At 46.2% G+C, this 17,781-nt stretch overlaps 7 protein-coding genes across 7 annotated transcripts; 3 read left to right on the forward strand and 4 right to left on the reverse strand.

Annotated features, from left to right (window-relative positions):
• Positions 1-332: 332 nt before the first annotated feature.
• Positions 333-899, reverse strand: N7478_006881 (uncharacterized protein; the record flags this gene model as incomplete). The annotated part of the gene is made up of 1 exon (XM_056923095.1): positions 333-899. The coding sequence occupies one exon, from the start codon at positions 897-899 to the stop codon at positions 333-335; it is 567 nt and encodes a 188-aa protein (XP_056781132.1).
• A 3,962-nt stretch (positions 900-4,861) lies between these two features.
• N7478_006882 (uncharacterized protein) lies at positions 4,862-5,194 on the forward strand (the record flags this gene model as incomplete). Its single annotated transcript, XM_056923096.1, has 1 exon — positions 4,862-5,194. The coding sequence occupies one exon, from the start codon at positions 4,862-4,864 to the stop codon at positions 5,192-5,194; it is 333 nt and encodes a 110-aa protein (XP_056781133.1).
• Positions 5,195-5,958: 764 nt separating this feature from the next.
• N7478_006883 (uncharacterized protein) lies at positions 5,959-7,320 on the reverse strand (the record flags this gene model as incomplete). Its single annotated transcript, XM_056923097.1, has 1 exon — positions 5,959-7,320. The coding sequence occupies one exon, from the start codon at positions 7,318-7,320 to the stop codon at positions 5,959-5,961; it is 1,362 nt and encodes a 453-aa protein (XP_056781134.1).
• Positions 7,321-8,307: 987 nt separating this feature from the next.
• On the reverse strand, positions 8,308-8,646 carry N7478_006884 (uncharacterized protein; the record flags this gene model as incomplete). Its single annotated transcript, XM_056923098.1, has 2 exons — positions 8,308-8,559; positions 8,599-8,646. The coding sequence occupies 2 exons, from the start codon at positions 8,644-8,646 to the stop codon at positions 8,308-8,310; spliced, it is 300 nt and encodes a 99-aa protein (XP_056781135.1).
• A 671-nt stretch (positions 8,647-9,317) lies between these two features.
• Positions 9,318-11,352, reverse strand: N7478_006885 (putative amino acid transporter; the record flags this gene model as incomplete). Its single annotated transcript, XM_056923099.1, has 6 exons — positions 9,318-9,340; positions 9,429-9,787; positions 9,841-10,045; positions 10,100-10,111; positions 10,166-10,325; positions 10,384-11,352. 6 exons carry the CDS (start codon positions 11,350-11,352, stop codon positions 9,318-9,320), a joined length of 1,728 nt encoding a protein of 575 aa, XP_056781136.1.
• A 698-nt stretch (positions 11,353-12,050) lies between these two features.
• On the forward strand, positions 12,051-13,591 carry N7478_006886 (uncharacterized protein; the record flags this gene model as incomplete). The annotated part of the gene is made up of 3 exons (XM_056923100.1): positions 12,051-12,323; positions 12,385-12,969; positions 13,019-13,591. 3 exons carry the CDS (start codon positions 12,051-12,053, stop codon positions 13,589-13,591), a joined length of 1,431 nt encoding a protein of 476 aa, XP_056781137.1.
• A 2,217-nt stretch (positions 13,592-15,808) lies between these two features.
• Positions 15,809-16,701, forward strand: N7478_006887 (SAP domain-containing protein; the record flags this gene model as incomplete). Its single annotated transcript, XM_056923101.1, has 3 exons — positions 15,809-16,030; positions 16,088-16,176; positions 16,257-16,701. The coding sequence occupies 3 exons, from the start codon at positions 15,809-15,811 to the stop codon at positions 16,699-16,701; spliced, it is 756 nt and encodes a 251-aa protein (XP_056781138.1).
• Positions 16,702-17,781: the final 1,080 nt, after the last annotated feature.

The following is a 17,781-nucleotide window of genomic DNA, read 5'->3' on the forward strand; positions in this document are numbered from 1 at the left end:
GAGGAGATCGACTCTGCTGCGACGTGGCATCGCAGAAATGCTCTCAGCGGAAGCTACGACATTGTGGTCACTTTTGCCTGAACTTTTATGGTCGAAGGCTCTAAACAAGTATCGCGGGACATCTGCAAAATGATGACTTGCTTGCTGGTAGACTTTCTGGCGAATAGAATAGGGTGGGCCTGTCGGGGCATTGGCTCAGCGCTTGAACCCAAAATCTAATCCATTCTTCCCTTTCCTGTCGTTCCTTCTTAGATCTGCGTTCGCATTGCACACGAAAGGCTTCAGCATAGTGGTCGTCCATGACTAAGCAATCTACATGCTCATAGTAGTCTTCACTCTCGAAGTTCGGGGTCGTAGGGCCATTCAAGATTGGCTTCGCCCAGGGGAACAAAGTATTTATCAGAGTGCAGCCTCCCAGAGGTATGAAGACCCTGACCATAGCATATTTCTAAAGTCTCCCGCAGAACATTGCTGTCATCACCGGTGCTATTAAGAACATCGCGTGCGATGTTCCTCAATTCGGCAGTATAATGCGATAGCATTTTCTGCACCAGTGTCCCTGAATTAGCAAGGGATGTGATGTAAGCTAAGATATAGCATTCTGTTGCGTCGCCGATTGTATCTGTGATCCTCACAAGAGCGGCGGCTCTTCTGCTCAAAGAGCTTAATTTCAAAATGCCCTGGCTGCTCGGAGTATGCGTGCCTTCGACCAAAGTCTTGGCCTGTTGTGCGTGTACTGAAGTATCCTTGCAAGATTGTATCAATGTCCGAATGGCCTCCACGAGACCTGGCTGAGCCGAACTTGGACATTCAGAGACTGATCCCGTCAGTCCAAATGCCCTATCAGCAAGGCTCAATCCATCGATGGAATCAATAAGGCTGGTAAACTGTTCAGCCATGCTTTTGGAACAAAGAGCGACCTCAAATGATACCAGACAGTAGGCTACTCCTGTTGGAGTCGGGGGCCAAAAATGTTCGCAGAGGAGGTTGCGGGGTAAAGTAGAAGGGTAAGCTCGTCCAATGTGGATGGGTGAGCTATACTTAGGTTACTCAGACCAAGGCAGAAAGCATCTCCAGCTATCTGTAAATCGAGAGCTCGTGATCGACTTGCGATTATCTTGCAGGGACTAGGGAGCGCCGATTCCATCCTCTAGCAGAAATCCTTTACGTTACGGCAAGAGCTCGTGAAAGCCTTCTACGTCAGCCAGAAACATCACTCATCACGTCTTAGCTTTTGAAACTCCTTGGAACAACCTACCGACAATTCAACTGCGAGGGCGGGAAACGACCAGTGTATTGAGAGATACTCGCATCTCTACTGTCCTAATATATTGATAATTATGGCATAGGAGGTTCTGAAATAGATCTGATATGCCGAACAGCTGCATGTTCTTCTACGTATTCGTGACAGGACGCTGACTAAATTTTATCATCTCGACTCCCTAAGCTGTGGTGTCTTTTGCTATTGTTTATCATAGGAAAACATATTTATTTTTTGCCAGGGGTCAAATAATTAGGCTATCATGCAATGGGTTAGTGCCTATGTGCTTGAGTTGCTATGACGTATTGGCGATTTACTATCCTTGGAGGTGTAACAACGTATAGAAAGGTACCTTGCCAAGACTTTGGTTGTTTTGTATTATACCATTCATCCCTGCCTTGAAACGAACGAAGTGAGAGTAAGGGTATTAATCAACGTGGATGTACGTGTGCGCGAGAACGTCGCAAAAAAAGGTTTACGATTCATATATATCTGTCTTGCCACGCGCTTCTCTGATTTACCCGTTGTGATGACTCCACATTACCCTTTACGTACTGGCTTCTGGTGGCTTTAGAGCTCTAAAGTTATTCCTGTAGATATCTTCAAGTTCTCTATCTATCATTGTATCCTACTCTACAGGTTTTCTGCATCTTTATCGGGAGATTATTTTGCCTATTGCCACATGTACTATTTTCTAGGCGTAGTTTCTCCTCGCTTCCTGCCCAATCCCACATTTACCCCAGCTAATTTTCACGATATAATAGTATTCATACTTTCAAAACACTAACCCAACGGCGTTGTGATGGCTGTGGTCGAAAAGTATATTTATCGTTAGAGATTTACCCTCCAAAATGCCCTGCTTATCGATTGTCTAGCTTTGCACCTATAATTGAAACACACCCTTACCTACACTATCGAGTTCTAATTCCTTTTTCAACAGCAAATCTAAATTATACAAAATATCAAATCGCTGAGGCCGCTATTCCTCAATATATTATTCCCTGTTTGGAATGTACAAATAATTTCCTCGCCTATCCGGGTGTCACCTATTACTTCACCTGCACATCAAGAGATTCGAGAATAGTGTTGTCTCTAATAAACTTTAGTCCTATCTTTTCGTCGGCCTTTAACCTATCTGCCAACTTATTTGAGCCTCTACATAACTCTTATAGAAAGCACTAGAGGACTAGTTCTCTATTATTACAAACCATATCTTCTTACTCGAAATAGTCCCATAATTATTCCTCTATAATCAAGCAGAGTCTGGGGTTTCTAGGCTAAGGATATAAAGCCCGGGCACAGGCTTTGTACACTTTTCCATTAGAAGTAACCGATTCCTACGTTCGACAATCTATAACTCGTTTTAAGGATAATATAGCGATTGCTGCCCGACATACAGTTTGTTCTTCGTACAGAAGACTCATTAATAGTATTGATATTCAGCGACTCTTAGCCAATAATCCCTTACTCTAGCAGTTAGAAGACAGTCTTGATATATGCGGATGGTGGGACAGCTACTAGAATCTATATTCGATATACCACACTGCTCTTCTATACGAGACGATCCTAAAATTCTCGATGAGGAATAAGATCAATATTACACTGTGCCAGCATTACCCTAAGCTTTTGAAAGACCTCACCTTAACAGAAGAATTCCTTATAGCTAAATCACACCCTGTAGGAGTGATTGTGAAGCTATATCCTAGAAGTCGATCATCGGTGGCAAAGTATCATGCATCACATAGTTATTTTATTATTATACCGCAGGATCCCAACCCTCTTCTTCAAATTCTACCTAGCCCAGATCTGAGATTCACTGAACGTATCAAAGTTTTTTAGATAGGACATAGCTCTCCAACTGAGACTGAGCAGCGACCTTTCCTGGTAGTACACAAGATCAGGATACTGGCTGCTCTACATTATCTTTTTCAACACAATACTCTCAACCGAGACGTCACTATTGCTTGTTCTACCGTGGAAAACTGGCCTGACGAGTTTGTTCCGTCAAGTCTACAGCAAGATATTATATGCTTGGATAAGAGTGATATTAATAAACAAGGTGGTTATAGCGTGTACAGCGTCAGTTTGGAAGATCGCAATTGTAAGAACAACCGGCAAGCCGCCGAGTTCGATCCCAGTCATTCTACCGAAAGTTCCATTCCGATCACTACTTCGGTCACTATCAATTTAAATGGGGATCGCCAAAGCCCTAACTTACGTTTGCTCAGTACAATTAAATCCCTTAGAGCTAATCTGTCGTGCTCTACACAACCACAGTCGAATTCAGCTTGTACCAGGGGTAAGGCAATATCATTACAAGATACCGCCCCTCGCCTCCCGTGATTCAATACAGCATTCGAGGACAGGCTTTGCTATTAAACCATTAGCAGGATCCCCATTACTTTATGTCTACATTTCCTACTCTCTTCCCAAACGGAGCCAGGAGTCATCTTGATAAGCGAGGTATTCCTGTGTCGCTCCCTACTTTTGCCAACTGGGCACTATACCATCACAGCCGAAGATAGGTCTGTCTTCCACATTTTATAAGTAATTTCGCTGATATATTCAGAAATTCCCAACACAGGACAGTCATATATCTACAAAACGGAGTGGCACATTGGGGATTTATCTTTAGGAGATGCTGTGGGCTTACTAGTAGGGGACGGTCCCCAATTTCTTGTAAACCGTATTGATTCGTAGAATTCATTAAATTATAGAGAGTCTACTAGTCCTACTCGGGGCTACTGTAAAGCATTGCTACTAATGTAGTAGCTGAATATTCCAAGTCGTGTTTGAAGGACTTCAAATTAGGGAGAAATCGACATATCTCCGGAAAGAATTTCAGGAATAGATCAGTTCTAAATGAACATCAACCAGAGCCTTATAGAATCATTAAGACTAACAGCCGCTTGTTTTTGTTTAATCTGCGTAAATCAGAACGCCGATGAAAGTGCTGTATACTAGAGTATGTACTTTGTAGGGTGCATTGATCCCCAGCCCCCCAGCCCCCCGGCCCCTCTAACCTGGCCCCTCCACCCCGGCCCGATAACCTGACTTCGCTTTCCGTTTTCACTTGCGCTCTCTCTTGTTTATTTGCGCGCTGGACTTTTCACTTGCACGAACCATTTTCACATACTACGTTTAATATCCCGAAGTTATCGTTTTCTTTATCTCCTCGGTCTAATAAGTAGCTATGCCAACTTCGCAGCTGATGGTATTTACCACATTTTACGTACCTGAGACCGCAAGTCTAGAGGACGAATACTGGGGAGATTTCGCACGAAACCTGAAAAATTGTCCCGGGCATTATGTTTCCAAATGGGGCCGAATCGAGGAACATTTAAATTATGTTCTTCTGATCACATGTAATATACCTTCCCTTAACGAGTGACAAAGGTACTAAATTCTCTAGTGTGGACATCCCAAGAGGAATTAAATCAATTCAGAGCCTCATCATCATACGAGACCTACTTGTCAGCATTATGTCGATACTCATCGATTCTACCAGAGGTCTATGAGTTTGATTATAACTTTCCAACCCCGTGGTTGAGGAATCCAAGCTATCGTATCTCTTTTATATGTGCGCACTTCTCAGCTACAATGGGCCTGGAGGAAAGCCACGGGATGCCTAGAGTCAAAGCCCTCGAATCTAAAGACGCTCTTGGGCCTATCGCACGCAGACTTGTGAGGGTTGCACATAGAGGCACCCCTTTAGGACTTTGGGATAAAAGGAAAGCAGACGATGGGGAAAAACCGAAGACGTGTGTGATATTCTACTTCTGGACGAACGCTGAGATGGAGCAGGATTTCAAACAGACGGAGCGGCGTCATGGACAAACAAATTATCAATTAGCCAAGCAAGAGTTGAGGGATGCTGGGGCTGAGAGCTGGGCAGAAGAGCACTGGGTTCCACGAGGGCTTCCGAATATTTGAAGTGAAGGGATAAATCAGTGCTCGCAACCCTAGTGCCCTTTGCAAATGTAGGAATAAATTGAAGAAAGATCGACGCTCAGTGAAAATCCACTGCGAAAGGGGATGCGAATTCTTCTGTTTGAAGACTTATCACATAGCTATTGACTACAATATGAGATGTTCTCCTTATTTGAGAAAACCCCCAAAGACTACTTACATGAAACTTCAAGTTATTCCTAGCGTCTTTATAATGTCAAAAATGACTATCAATACTAGTAGAGCACAGCTACATGACTAGGCAAAGGGACCCCGGAGATACGGGAATAACCACATGAGGATTAGCTTAGCATATGATTAGGGTTCGAGAAAAGCTTCTTTGTGTTGTCTAGCCTGGAAGGCGATAGCGGTCGCCACTGTAGCTCTACAGTGTAGCTATTCCGGAAGCTATTGGGCTTGGGTCTCCAGAAATGCCAGTAGGCTCATTAATTGTGAGATGATTCACGATACAAAGTGGAGGACATGGACATGGCTAATTTTTGCTATTGAAAGATCCACCGCCCCTGCCCATGAAACAATCAATAACCTCTTGGATATTTATCCATTTCATCATATTCCCATATCCATGAATCGTTCCTCCGGGAAATTGACCACGCTAACGAAAGGGATAAAATGGTGAACCGGTCAAGATAAAACAGAACAGCGGATCGAGAATTCGAACAACAATACCGTGAAGGACGGTTAAAATACACTAAACTTTTCAAGCATTGTGATAGAGGCGAGAACTTTCAACGAGGCTGGCTGGGTTTTCGAGACTGGAATGGTTGGTTTCCAAGTACTCGGGGCATGGAGGGACGGAGGTTCTCATCGGTGCCTTGAAAATGTGATGTTGGAGAGTATAATTGGGAAAGGGGAGGGGAGTCCTCACTTGGCTTGATTGGAGTTGTCTTGCTCTCTTTCTGAGTATTATCGGTAGCTTTTTTTGCCCGACCTTGAAATGGTGCGGGGTCAATTGTGTGGGGACCACAGATCCCCGCAAGGACAGTGTTAGCGCTGTCCTGTTTGAGTCCAAGTGTAGGCTGTCGAAGCTCGTAAGACAATGGTAGCTCAGAAAGTTGAGAAGAGCATTCGGAGACGTTTGGTGCGAGCTTTGTTGGAAGGTAGGGCTGCACACCAATCGTCTTTGCTTTATTGAACTGGCGAAAGGCGTTAGGTAGTGCGGGGCGTTGTTGTGCGAAGAACAAGGGAGCAGGGGGTGATTGTGCAAATACCGTGGGAGCGTTGAATAGTTCCATTGGAGGTGGTGGTGCATGAATTGATTCTGCCAGCACATTGTGAAATTGCGTAGGTGCAGCCACGGCAAAAACTTTAGTGGGTCGCTTGGGGGACTTCGGCGCTTTGAGAAAGACATTTTCCTCCGCAGTTTCCTTCTTGAGGGCTTGACGTTGTGCTTGTTTAAGAAACATTGAAGTGATAGTGTTCTGAGGCTTTTCCTTTTTGCTGGGCGTGACCTGTTCGGGGGCATCGACGTACTCTTTCGATTCCTCGGACGTGGGCTCCTTTGAATCCGGGGAAAAGGGCGAATAGGGTTGCTCTCGATATCCTTTGAAGCTGTCTCCAAAGACAGGCTTTGATGGCGTAGCGGGGGCTGCCTTGATTGCTTTGAGAGTGGGTTCCTGGGGAGGCGCAGTGGGGTCATTCGTGGGCTTCGAAGTAACTTCATTCTTCATCGCTTCTTTGGTGGTGGACAGCTCTGGGGAAGATGAGGGCTTTGAGTTATCGTGGAAGTTGTAAAGAACTGCCTCCGGGTGTTTCTGGCACGCGGTTAGATCATTCATAAGTTCCTGAAGAAGTCTTGCAGCGCGTACAAATTTCATGAGCCCATCATCACCTTCCTTCTTCTCAACAGATAAAGCTGCTGGAGTATTTGCTTTTCCCTTGAATTTGAAATCAATAACCCCTCCCCCTGAAGAGTTTGTATTGTCAGTCTCAAAGCAAAAGTCTAGCCCTTTAAGGTCTGCAAGAGCAGGGCTCATAAACTGGGGAGCCTGGGGAATCATTGTTTCACGTGAACCTCCACTGTCAAGGAGAATACCACTCAATTCCTGTGATGCTACTGTACCTTTCTGGGTGTTTTCTTTTACTCTCATCGGTAATGGTAGAGACAGGCAGATGTTGGGCAGCAGTTTCCCGGGTTTTTTGTTTGTCTGTGGAGTTTTGTTTGTCGCTATCAGTGAGGAAATTACTGTTTCACTGGGTACCTTTGTCTGGGCTGAAACGGCTCTGGGTTGAGCCAAGGCCTTCGTAGAGTTGGTGGTGGTTCGAATAGGTTGACTTGGCTTGACACATCTTCCAGTAGGTGGTGTTGGCGTTTCAGGGATTGGCAATGCTTTGCTTTTTGATTGAGACGGACTACTGGTTGCAATCTCTGGACCATGCTTCAAGGACGGCTCTGAAGAGCTCTGCGTCGTAGCCGTGGTCAGTCGATGATGCGCTGCCAAAAAATCATGAGGCGTAGAAATTTTGGGAGGGGTGCTTCTTCTGTGAATTAGTTCAGTATATGAAGCCCAAAGACAAGGGATCTATTGCATACTCAGGACGTGATGATCCTGTGCGCCTCACATTTGGGGTTCTTGTACCTTTAAGAACTCCGTTAGTGATTGCGCCAATTTCTGTCAACAACGTCTAGTCCTTACCGTAACTACCACTGACGCTTCTTCCTCTGCTTCTCCTAGAGCCTCTGCTACCACTTGATGAAACAGAGCCGGCATTGCTTTCTAGTGCTGGGTCCATCCTGCGTGGCATCAAGTTCGGAAGAGATGGAACGCGAACTTTCGGTGCCGCCACAAACCTAAGCATAAGTATTGATCAGTGACGGTTTCAATAAAAGATGGAAGGGTATGACCAACGACGGTGGAGATAATGCGCGTCGAACTCTCTTGCCTATCACCCCCCTTCCCCGGCCCGGGGGCATAGGAGGTAATGGGTGGTTATGTTTGAAAGTAGAGGCTGTATTGCCAAAATTGAATGCCTGTCCTTCATCATGATGAAATGTCAGGTTGAGCTGGGCACGATGACTCTGGCCATGCATCAAACTGTCCAGCTGGGAGTCCGAGTTGGTCGTATCGCCGACAGTCCTATGCAAGCCTAGAAATCAAGTCAGTCAATGTGTCGACTTTAAAAGCCCTTCGTCGATAAGTACTTGTCCATTCACTGAGAATTCTCTTATTCCGCTGTGCCTCCCCATGGGCAGTTGTTCCAGGAATGTTTGACTGTCGAGCGGCCTCGAGATCCTCCATTCGAACGTGTGGGATATTCTTGCGATCGTCTCGAGCTGAAATGTAATCTCGACGGTGTATACCCAAATCAGCCTTTTGAGAGCATTTAGTCTGTGAATTAGGTGATATTGGGCCTGTAAGAATTCGTACCATCTGCATTCTCTTCAAGCGCTCCGCTTGAGCGTCCTTTGAATCCATGTTGACGACTCGGCCCTTGCAGGAATCCAACTGAGAGGAAAAATGGGAAAATAAGATTGAGGATAATGAAAGACACGCGTCGGTATGATTTCAGATAATGGTGTACATAGCAATTAGCGAAGTGTCCAAGTTACCATGAAGCGTGAGCTGTGGGAAAAGGTGTGGGCTGAAAGAGTGGACACGACGAAGAGGGTGAAGAAAGTGAAGAACCCCGCGTGAGTGAAAATAAAAGGTGAGGGTAGCCCAGTTGGTAAACAAACAACGGTAAATTCGAATGTAAATAGTTTAAACTCAGTTGCTGCCTCTAGCCTTTAAGTTACCAGGTACTCTAACTCTCACTCTGACCTTCGGCATTCTAATCAGCCTGTGTAAGCCGGGAAAAATAGGCCACAGTGGCAGACTATTCTTCAAGATTTACTTACTGGTCATTTCTATTGAAAGGTTTACGTGGCCATCTTCAGAGAACATTTGAAGAATCTTTGCACAAACTCATGAGATATGAATATAGATTTATGTACAGAAATGATGTATGTGCAGTGGCAAAAGCAAGGGCCGGAATTACTGCTTATGCCTTTCGGCTTAACTGTCAGCCTAAAAATGCATGGAAGTAGCATTTATCCTCATCTGGTAAGGGTTTAGTAGTAAACAATGCATTTGGACGTGCGGGGTAGCTAAGAATCGCTGCTGCCTTTATCTGGAAGAATTTTAGTAATTGACTTGATAAAATTATACGCGAATAGTTCAGTGAACATGCAACAAAAACATGAATAGGCAAGACGTACGCTGAATACTTTTTGTGACCGCTAAGATACCACTGACGAGCATCACAACAACCCCGAAGGTAAGACAGAGGTAGGCAGGGATCTTTTCCCAGCGAGGAGCACTGCTAAGTTTGAGGTAACAAAGAGGAGGGAATATAAATGCAAGCGCAGCAGCGCTGGTTGCTCCGATCAGTTCAAATACAGTACCGAGATCGCTTGTCAACAATGCCACAGCCATGGATGCAATGACTAGAACGGTGGTGAAGATCAGGTGTCGGTTGGGGTTGAAGGGTTCGTCGGGGAAGTAATATGTGGTCATGACCGATCGGCAGACAAAAGCCTCCAAGGGCAAGGTGGTCAACATGTTCAATCCGAAGCAACTGGGTGATGTTAGCCTAGAGATCATTTTGGTCACCATTGGATCTGGCCTTACAATCGGGCAATGTTAACCATGATGTTGTCTGATGGGAAGTTGTTGAGTACGTTGCCTTGGGTCTTCGACCCAAATGAAAGGAATCCTGCTATGGCCATGGCAAGACACATAACCAACGATACTGTGGTGGAGTAGTGTGTAACGGTGGCAAATCGGTCGAGGGTAGGCCTCTTCAGGGATCCATAGATCAAAAGACTGTTGTGGTCTGGGGCATGTTAATACGGTCATCACCAAAGTTCTGCGGGGCGATTTCACATACGGCAAACAAATGCTAGAATGGATTAGCTAACAGATCTTAACAGAGAAGGCCAAAGGGATCACATACCAAAAGATATCACACCAACTGCTTGGAAGAACCCGGAGTTGACAAACAGATGACTCCTGATTTCTCCTCGTGACTCCGCTGGGACGCGAAAGCCTTGTGTTATAACGGTAACTACAATTATGATCATACTGACCAGCGCTAAAGCGGATGCTTTGGCCAGCTTCGGTTGCGCATTAGCTTCAGGAAAGACACCGTAATAAAAGCGATCATGCACTCACCTTCGCAATATCTCTGTAAAGGGACAGAGGAAAAGAGACGCACACAATGAACAAGACGATCACAGCTTGTCGATCAGTTAACAGCCATAAGAACGGCATTTCGGATAATGATGGGAATATAGCGCCGAACACTTGGGGAATCGTATCGCCGACGATGATACAAAAGGCAATCATGCCACCAAAAGCAAATAGCCATTGTGCGAAGGAGATCGCTATAAGGCCAGTCTTTCCAAAACAGTACTCCATGGTCGCCTGGAACGAGTCTGCACCACTCATTTTCGAATTCACCACGATCAGCCGGATAGTCCAGTCCACCGTGACAGTCAGTACTGTCAAAAGCACAATCCCCATTGTCATTCCCGCTTGACGAAAGGCGTATGGTTGGCCAATGATACCTGCACCGATAATACTATTGGCCATATTCATGAAGGCCATTTTCATTCCGCTTCGGGGACGCGCGTTCTCTAGGTGGTCCTCAGGGAAGAAGTCGTCGGAAGTTGCAAGGGTCACGCTGGGGGCTTCGATATCGGTAAGAAGGGGAACAGTATGCCTTCCATGTCGCGACCCAGACTCCATCCAGTCTTCTAATTCGAAATCAACGTCTTCATCCAGCCACGGCGCATCGTCAGAGCTACCAGCCGGCCGATTCCGATGATCATCATCTTCGTCTGAGGGGCGACTACCGAGTTCCGATTCCTCGTCTAGATCGAAACGAACTCTGTTCAAAGTGCGTGGTGTACGGCGTTGTCCATCGGGCGCTGGCTGGGATATTGAGGATTGGCGGTTTGCTTGCGGTCGTTTGGATCCTTGTGAGTGTCCTTGCGATTCGGACGCCGGATTGGGAGGCCCATGGTGAACGATAAGGTCTTCAGGTTCCTCGTCGGAGAGAGATAGAAGGGATTGAGTATCCTTCTCATGTTGGTCATCATGACCTATGAGACGGGCATTTTCTCCCTCATCCCCGGGCATTGTTATTCCACAATTGATCGAGGAATGAAGATTGGGGTCCACCTTCAAGGCCAGCTTATGCGGCTGCACGTGACGTTTATCGATAAGAGGTCTTTGTCCCTTTCACGTGATAGATAGTACCTGTCATTGGTGATTGTGGAGTTCTCGGTGGAGCGATGTGGAGCGATTGTCACTTTTAAATCCGATCGATGCATGCATGCTAAGGATCAAAATGAATGAGTAATGTTTTCACAAGATCTTCGGATTCTGGAAAGGTGGATATATATTTGCCTAAACCTCGAAAAGCTAATTGCAGTACAGGACCCATGATCGTTCAGATCACCAGTAGATGCCTTTGTTGTACCCAGACAAGATCATGTAAATAGCGAATGAATTAGGTATACTTCACGATATAACGTGGGGGAATCTGATAACGAACAAACTTTTTCTTCTTCCAGGCAACAATGTGGCTAATTTAGGTAATTGGAGTAAATTTGTAAGTCGCAGAGCAAAAGTCATGTGCTTTGCTGCCTGTGAGCTCCTTGTCCCTAGAGGGCTAGAACCATCCAGATCATTTTCTTCCCGCCACAGACACATACTTCTCGGGTTATAGGCATATCTTCAACGCCTCTGAGTAGGTATTTATGCTGAGGAATATCACAATGTCGAGTTCTGGATACGAATCACTTTGACTGGTTTTCAAATTATATACACCCTCAATGGCGTGCACAATTGATCTGGGACAATGCCTTTTACAAGACACGCCATCGCAACTACACCTTTACTTTACAGCAAAAGCCAATCTGGGCCAGTCAGGAGCCTTCACGTGCTCAACAATCCAGTCAACACCACAATGGCCAGATCCCGAGACAACTTGGATCAAAGAGGCCCCAAGCATTGAGCTGCGTTTGTCGGTCCATTTTGGCCTCGAGTTAGAGTTCCTTTCATCACACTTCATTCCGGAATTGGAGAGTCGGTTGTGCAATGCAGATGTATGATTTCTTGCATGGACTCGGTCCAACAAGCCTTAACTCACTGACACCCTCATACCAGGTTTGGCCGGAGCTCGGGTTTACGGTGTCATGCAAAAGCCGCAACACTATCCATACAAATCCCGGCTACCCAGAACAACACTGCGTGACATTGAGTCTGTGCAGACTACGCTCTCCCCTTTTTTCTGACCAAACTAGATCCGTGCCCGTTGCCCTCCAAAATTCACCCGAAATTCCACCCCCACCAGGCGTACCTACCATGATTATGAGTGTCATCGAGATCTCTCTCGAGTATGCCTACTTGTTTCGAGAAACTTACAAGCCTCCTGATCTGAGTATTAGGTCTGACCCCGAAAAAATCCCCCAAATCGCAACATCGCTTTTTACACCGCATCCTGGCCCAGTGACAGATCCCGAATTGAGCCGATGGATGCCTTTGGACACTTTCGCGGAGGATGACTGCCTACATTGGGAAAAGAATACTGCCTATGATCTTGAACCATGTCTTGACTTGATCGACTTCGGCTTACAGAAACTAATCATTTCCCCTGCGCCAAAGATGCCCCGGATTCGAGTACTCGGAGAAGACAGCCTCCAAAGCCTACGCAAGTGGGCACCTGGTATTTTCAACAGAGATTACCGCGGGGTAAGATTAAATATTGACTGGATTAGAGATTTACAGCTGATCAAGACAGACATTGAATCAACGTGCAGCCTCAATTCCCGTCATTGCAGGAGCGGTGGCCACAATGTTCAAAAAAACTTCGCATCCAAGACTGCAGGAGCATATTTCCAGCTTGCAGGAAGATCTAAAGGAATGGGTCGCTAGTAGTCTGTGGCGGAAGGCTCAGGCTCAACTCCCCAAACCAAGGGCCCGAAACAACGGAAGTCGCTTTTTCCCTTCGAACCATTCAATTGATAGCCTGTCGTATACTAACACTTCCTATGAAGCTACCACGAGGTCATGGAACGAGATGGATCTCAGTGGAGAATTTCTTTTTGATGCGAACGAACACTGGGACACAGATATCGGTGATGAAGATGAGGAGTTTGATGAGTTCCCGGAATGTATGCATTCAGAAGGAAAGGAGGGGTCTGATGGACAACTTTTCAGTGATAACACCGAGTCCAGTTTTCAAGATCTGTACGAGTCAACTCAGACAACGCAAGCAACCCAAACAATCTTGGATAGCCTCCACGCATCCCGTGAAGGAATCTCGTCCCCACTTACAGAGGATATGCTATTGAGTGATTGTGGACCGGAATGATGGGAACCACGCCTCCAAAAGATAACCCAAAAATCAGAAAAAAGAATTTGAACTCTTCCATGAATTGATCAGACTGATGGTTATAGGATTTCGACCATACATATACTAAATAGTTTGCACGGAAATATACTAGTATTATGCATAAATCAAAACTTCAATTCATTCGCTTTACTTCATCCTAGTTAAATACAGTTACCTTTAACACTAGACTTAGGCCTCACAGTAGTAAATAAGTGTTGTTGAATATTCTCCATTCGGTCTAAAAGGCTGGTGCTGTTATTGGGCATGTCAGCCACTGGCATGGAGCTAGTATTGTGGGGAAGATCCAGGGAGATCTTGATGGTGGAGCCCGCCACAAAAATGAATTTGGCTTGAACAAGCTTAGTCTAGCAGATCTTGTTACTAAAGCGAGACTCGTGGATATTCATTCTGCATCATTATTGCGAGCGCGATCAATGGGCATTTCTCTACGATCTCTCCGATCGACATTAGGGGGCAGGTATCTAGCATCACTTAAGAATGTTTCTCTACTGCATCTACGAATTGTTTGGAACTTTCCGATCGTTGACACACTTGGTCGGCCCAGGTTTCCAACGATACTCACAACTCCATACTCCAAACTCCAAACATCGCCATAATCTAGAAGAATTTCATCTTTGACCTCCTGCAGCCACGGATATGGACCGACTCCCGCTCCCGTAAAGCTTGGACCATAGTTTATGGCAAAGATAAAGGCCCAGGGGTTTCACAGCATCTCAACCCTGGAAGGCCACGGCCCCTATTAGATGGCGACATAAGATTGCGTCAATATGCAGTGCATGCGGTGATTGTTATCAGAATCCACCCAATTTGCCGTCGCCGGAGAGAAGATTCGGAAATTTTGTTATCTAGGGGGTCAGCAAAGAATCTCACGATGGAGTGAAGAATCCCCGCCAAGCCGACGATGACACCTGCCCAGACCGACCCTTACAGCTAGCTATCTACGCCCCCTGGCCCAACACAGATTCTACCTACAGTATGCAGAAAATAATGCGCCACCATATCGGGGTCTGCTGATCATGTATTTGGGGTGGTTTTGAGATTCCGACGCATCCGCCACAGCCCACCGGGACCGAAGATGGTAATTGTGTTAATTCCGAGGGGCCGTTACAGAAGTAGAAGTAGATACATCATCACGATCGTGATTCCTTTCGCGGTAGATCGAGGCACACGTGTGTCTCACCGCTCCTGGGGAGTCATGGTCATGGGATAGTAGGAATTAGTTGTCTCTCAACACTTCGGGACGGGGCAGATCCTTTTTTTGGATCAATTGTGGGGCGTATGATTCGTTCTTCGAAGTTCTCGAATTGCTTACGCGGTGCGGGTGCAGGGGTGGTGAGGAGTTTCCGGCGGGGAAGAGCCATTGAGCTTACGCTGATTGAGGATCATGGTCCCCCCTTTTCCGGGCTTGCAGTTGGTGGAGGGGGGGGTTAATTAGGAGTTAACCGGGCATCTGGAGGGGGGACGGGAAACGATCCAATAATGGCAGTGGCGGAGAAGGACGAAGTATCCCCGGGGAATTGGGGGCAAAGATCATCACCACAAGTCGACAGAGGGGAATGGCATCATTAGGTACCGCGATGTACCGGGTACATTGAGTCACCTGGCTTTGTGTGGCTTTGTGATGGTGGATACGGGGTAAACTGTAGTACCGGGTACATACCCAGGTGACCGGCGTAGATCTCCGACCAGCATACTGTTGAGTTGTTCGGGTTGTACTGCCATATGTACTCTCCGTCATGAATGAAACCTTCTTTCCCCGCTCGATGAATTCGTTTTTTTCTTCTTCTCATTAATCAAAGAAAAGAAAGATAGCAGGAGATCACTTATCTGTCCTATCAACCCCTGAAGAGTAGAGTACGTCAAGACTCACAATTATTGGAACGTGGATCCTCGAACTATCGATAACGGGTCCAGACCGCCAAGAGAGTGGATTCATAGCTTTCCCCAACGATTTACATCCCGTGAGCAGGTCTACACTGTACACTGTATAAAGCGCTCTTGTTGACCTTCTTCCTGTTCCGCCATTGATTCGATTTCTTTTTCACCCTATTTATCTGACTGCTCCCTCTCCCCTTCCTACTTCTCTCTACTTTTCTCCATTTCCCTCCCACATATACCACCTCAAATCCCATTACCCTCTATACATCTGTATACAATCAGATCATACCATACACAATGGCCGCTCCCCGCTCTACTTCCCTGCGTGCTCTGCGCCAGATTTCTCACCAACATTCCATCACCCCTGCTGCCCGTCGTGGCCTTCACATCACCGGCGTCCATGCAGCTCAACCTGCTAGTTCCGCTGACAAGGCCTCCCTCTACGCTGCTCGCAGCCTCCCAGAGCTGAAGAGCGAATGCCAACAACGTTCTCTCCGTGCTGTTGGCAGCAAGTCCGAGGTATGTGCCACCACCTATCGATACGTCATGGTGAAATAGCTAACCACAGTTTTACAGCTGATCGAGCGTCTCTCCAACCACGATGTCCTTCAATCCCGAGCATTCAGCATTGCCATGCGCCGTATCAACAGCAACGCTTTCTCTGAGTATGTTCAAATCCCCCACCAAACTCGCCCTAAGACAATTCAACATCACAATCGAACCCGGAGCTAACATACACCTTCAGACCCGCATCCCGCCAATTCAACACTTCCCGCTCCTCCAAGGCCGTCGGCGACTCCTCCACCGTTGACCTGGTCTACATGCCATCCATGGCCGACTTCGAAGCGGGTCCCTTCCGCACTTCACCCCAAGTCCCGGTCCTTCCCGATCTAACCTCCCACCATGAAGCTCAATCTTCATCCGCCCCACCCATGAAGCCCCAGATCTACACTGTCGCCGGTGCCGGCGCTGACGTCGCTGCCAGCGCGATGAGTGAGGTCGTCGACAACCACGCTGTGGACCTTGATCCCTTCTCCTTAACCGAGGCTGTAGGTCGCTCAAGAGTTGGCGAGGAACTGCAGCGCAAGACCAATGGCTCGGGCTCCAGTGCCCCGGGTGTTGTTAAAGAGCTGTGGGCCGGATTCCTAGATGACGTCCTCGGCCCGAAACAGGCTGCTGCTCGGAAGTAACTCACGGACACTTTACTCTCCTAACTCGGGAGTAAAAAGATGATGTCTGCTGATTACTTTGAGGTATCTGGTGATGCCATTGCCATTGCCTTCTCTACGAATTTCCTTGGTGCTCCGCTTCAAGTCTAATTTGTTGTCTTACTTATTTTTTCACTTGTATATGAGATGGACCACATTCCCATCTCATTGTTTGAAACTAGCGTTGTGGTGTAATATTGTTTGTCTATGGGGAAGTGCTCTCCTTGGCTTTTTGTCTTTTCATATGAGATCGGGATTATTTCCATACTTTTTTTTCTTGTGAATTGTGCGTGACCTCATCACAAGCCACAGAATCAACTCAATTGGATATATTGATTGATAAATGAGTCATCTAAATCTAAAGTTTTCTCTTAAGTTTTCCCTACAGTAGGTAATCTTAGCCGCAGGTATGGGTCCATTGTTCCGATTTTCGTGTTGCCGAGGTCCAAACACACCCGCCTGATCGACAAACACGACAATCGAGGGTCTACACTTACCCGGGCTGTTTCCGACTACTTTCGACCAATTCTCCTGTTGCCGAGCAATGGTCACAGGGTTTATGGTAATGATCCGATTTCGTCTTGTCGGAGCAGAGATTTACCTCGCATGGGTTTACCCGAGGGTTCCTGGATGCGCTGCGTAGTATAGATAACCTAGTATAGTACCTATCATATCCTCTCAGATATACCCAGCAAGGTAGTAGCACTAGGTACCTTCCTCCTAAATTTAATTTTTATACGAAAAACTGCCTAAAAATACCAAGAACGATACCTTTTCAAACAGAAGCTAATTCTTTAGCATACTAGTATATATAAGCCCTAGTATTCTTATAAACTAACTAAAATCTTCTATAGAAAGGGTTTTAGTCAGACTATTTCTTATCTAACTACTAGTTATTTTTCCTACAGAGGTAGAACTGGTATCTTTTATAGCCTAAGTAAGTTTCTAAAACCTCCCCTCAGAACTTTTTTACTGAAAGTGAAGATCCTTGATATTATCTGTTATTTAAGTGCATCCGACGGATTGACCTATCCAACTTTTGTATGCGCGAACATTCTGCTC

Source organism: Penicillium angulare, assembly GCF_028827245.1.
Source record: "Penicillium angulare strain IBT 27051 chromosome Unknown utg000004l_segment0_segment0, whole genome shotgun sequence".
Taxonomy (NCBI): domain Eukaryota; kingdom Fungi; phylum Ascomycota; class Eurotiomycetes; order Eurotiales; family Aspergillaceae; genus Penicillium; species Penicillium angulare.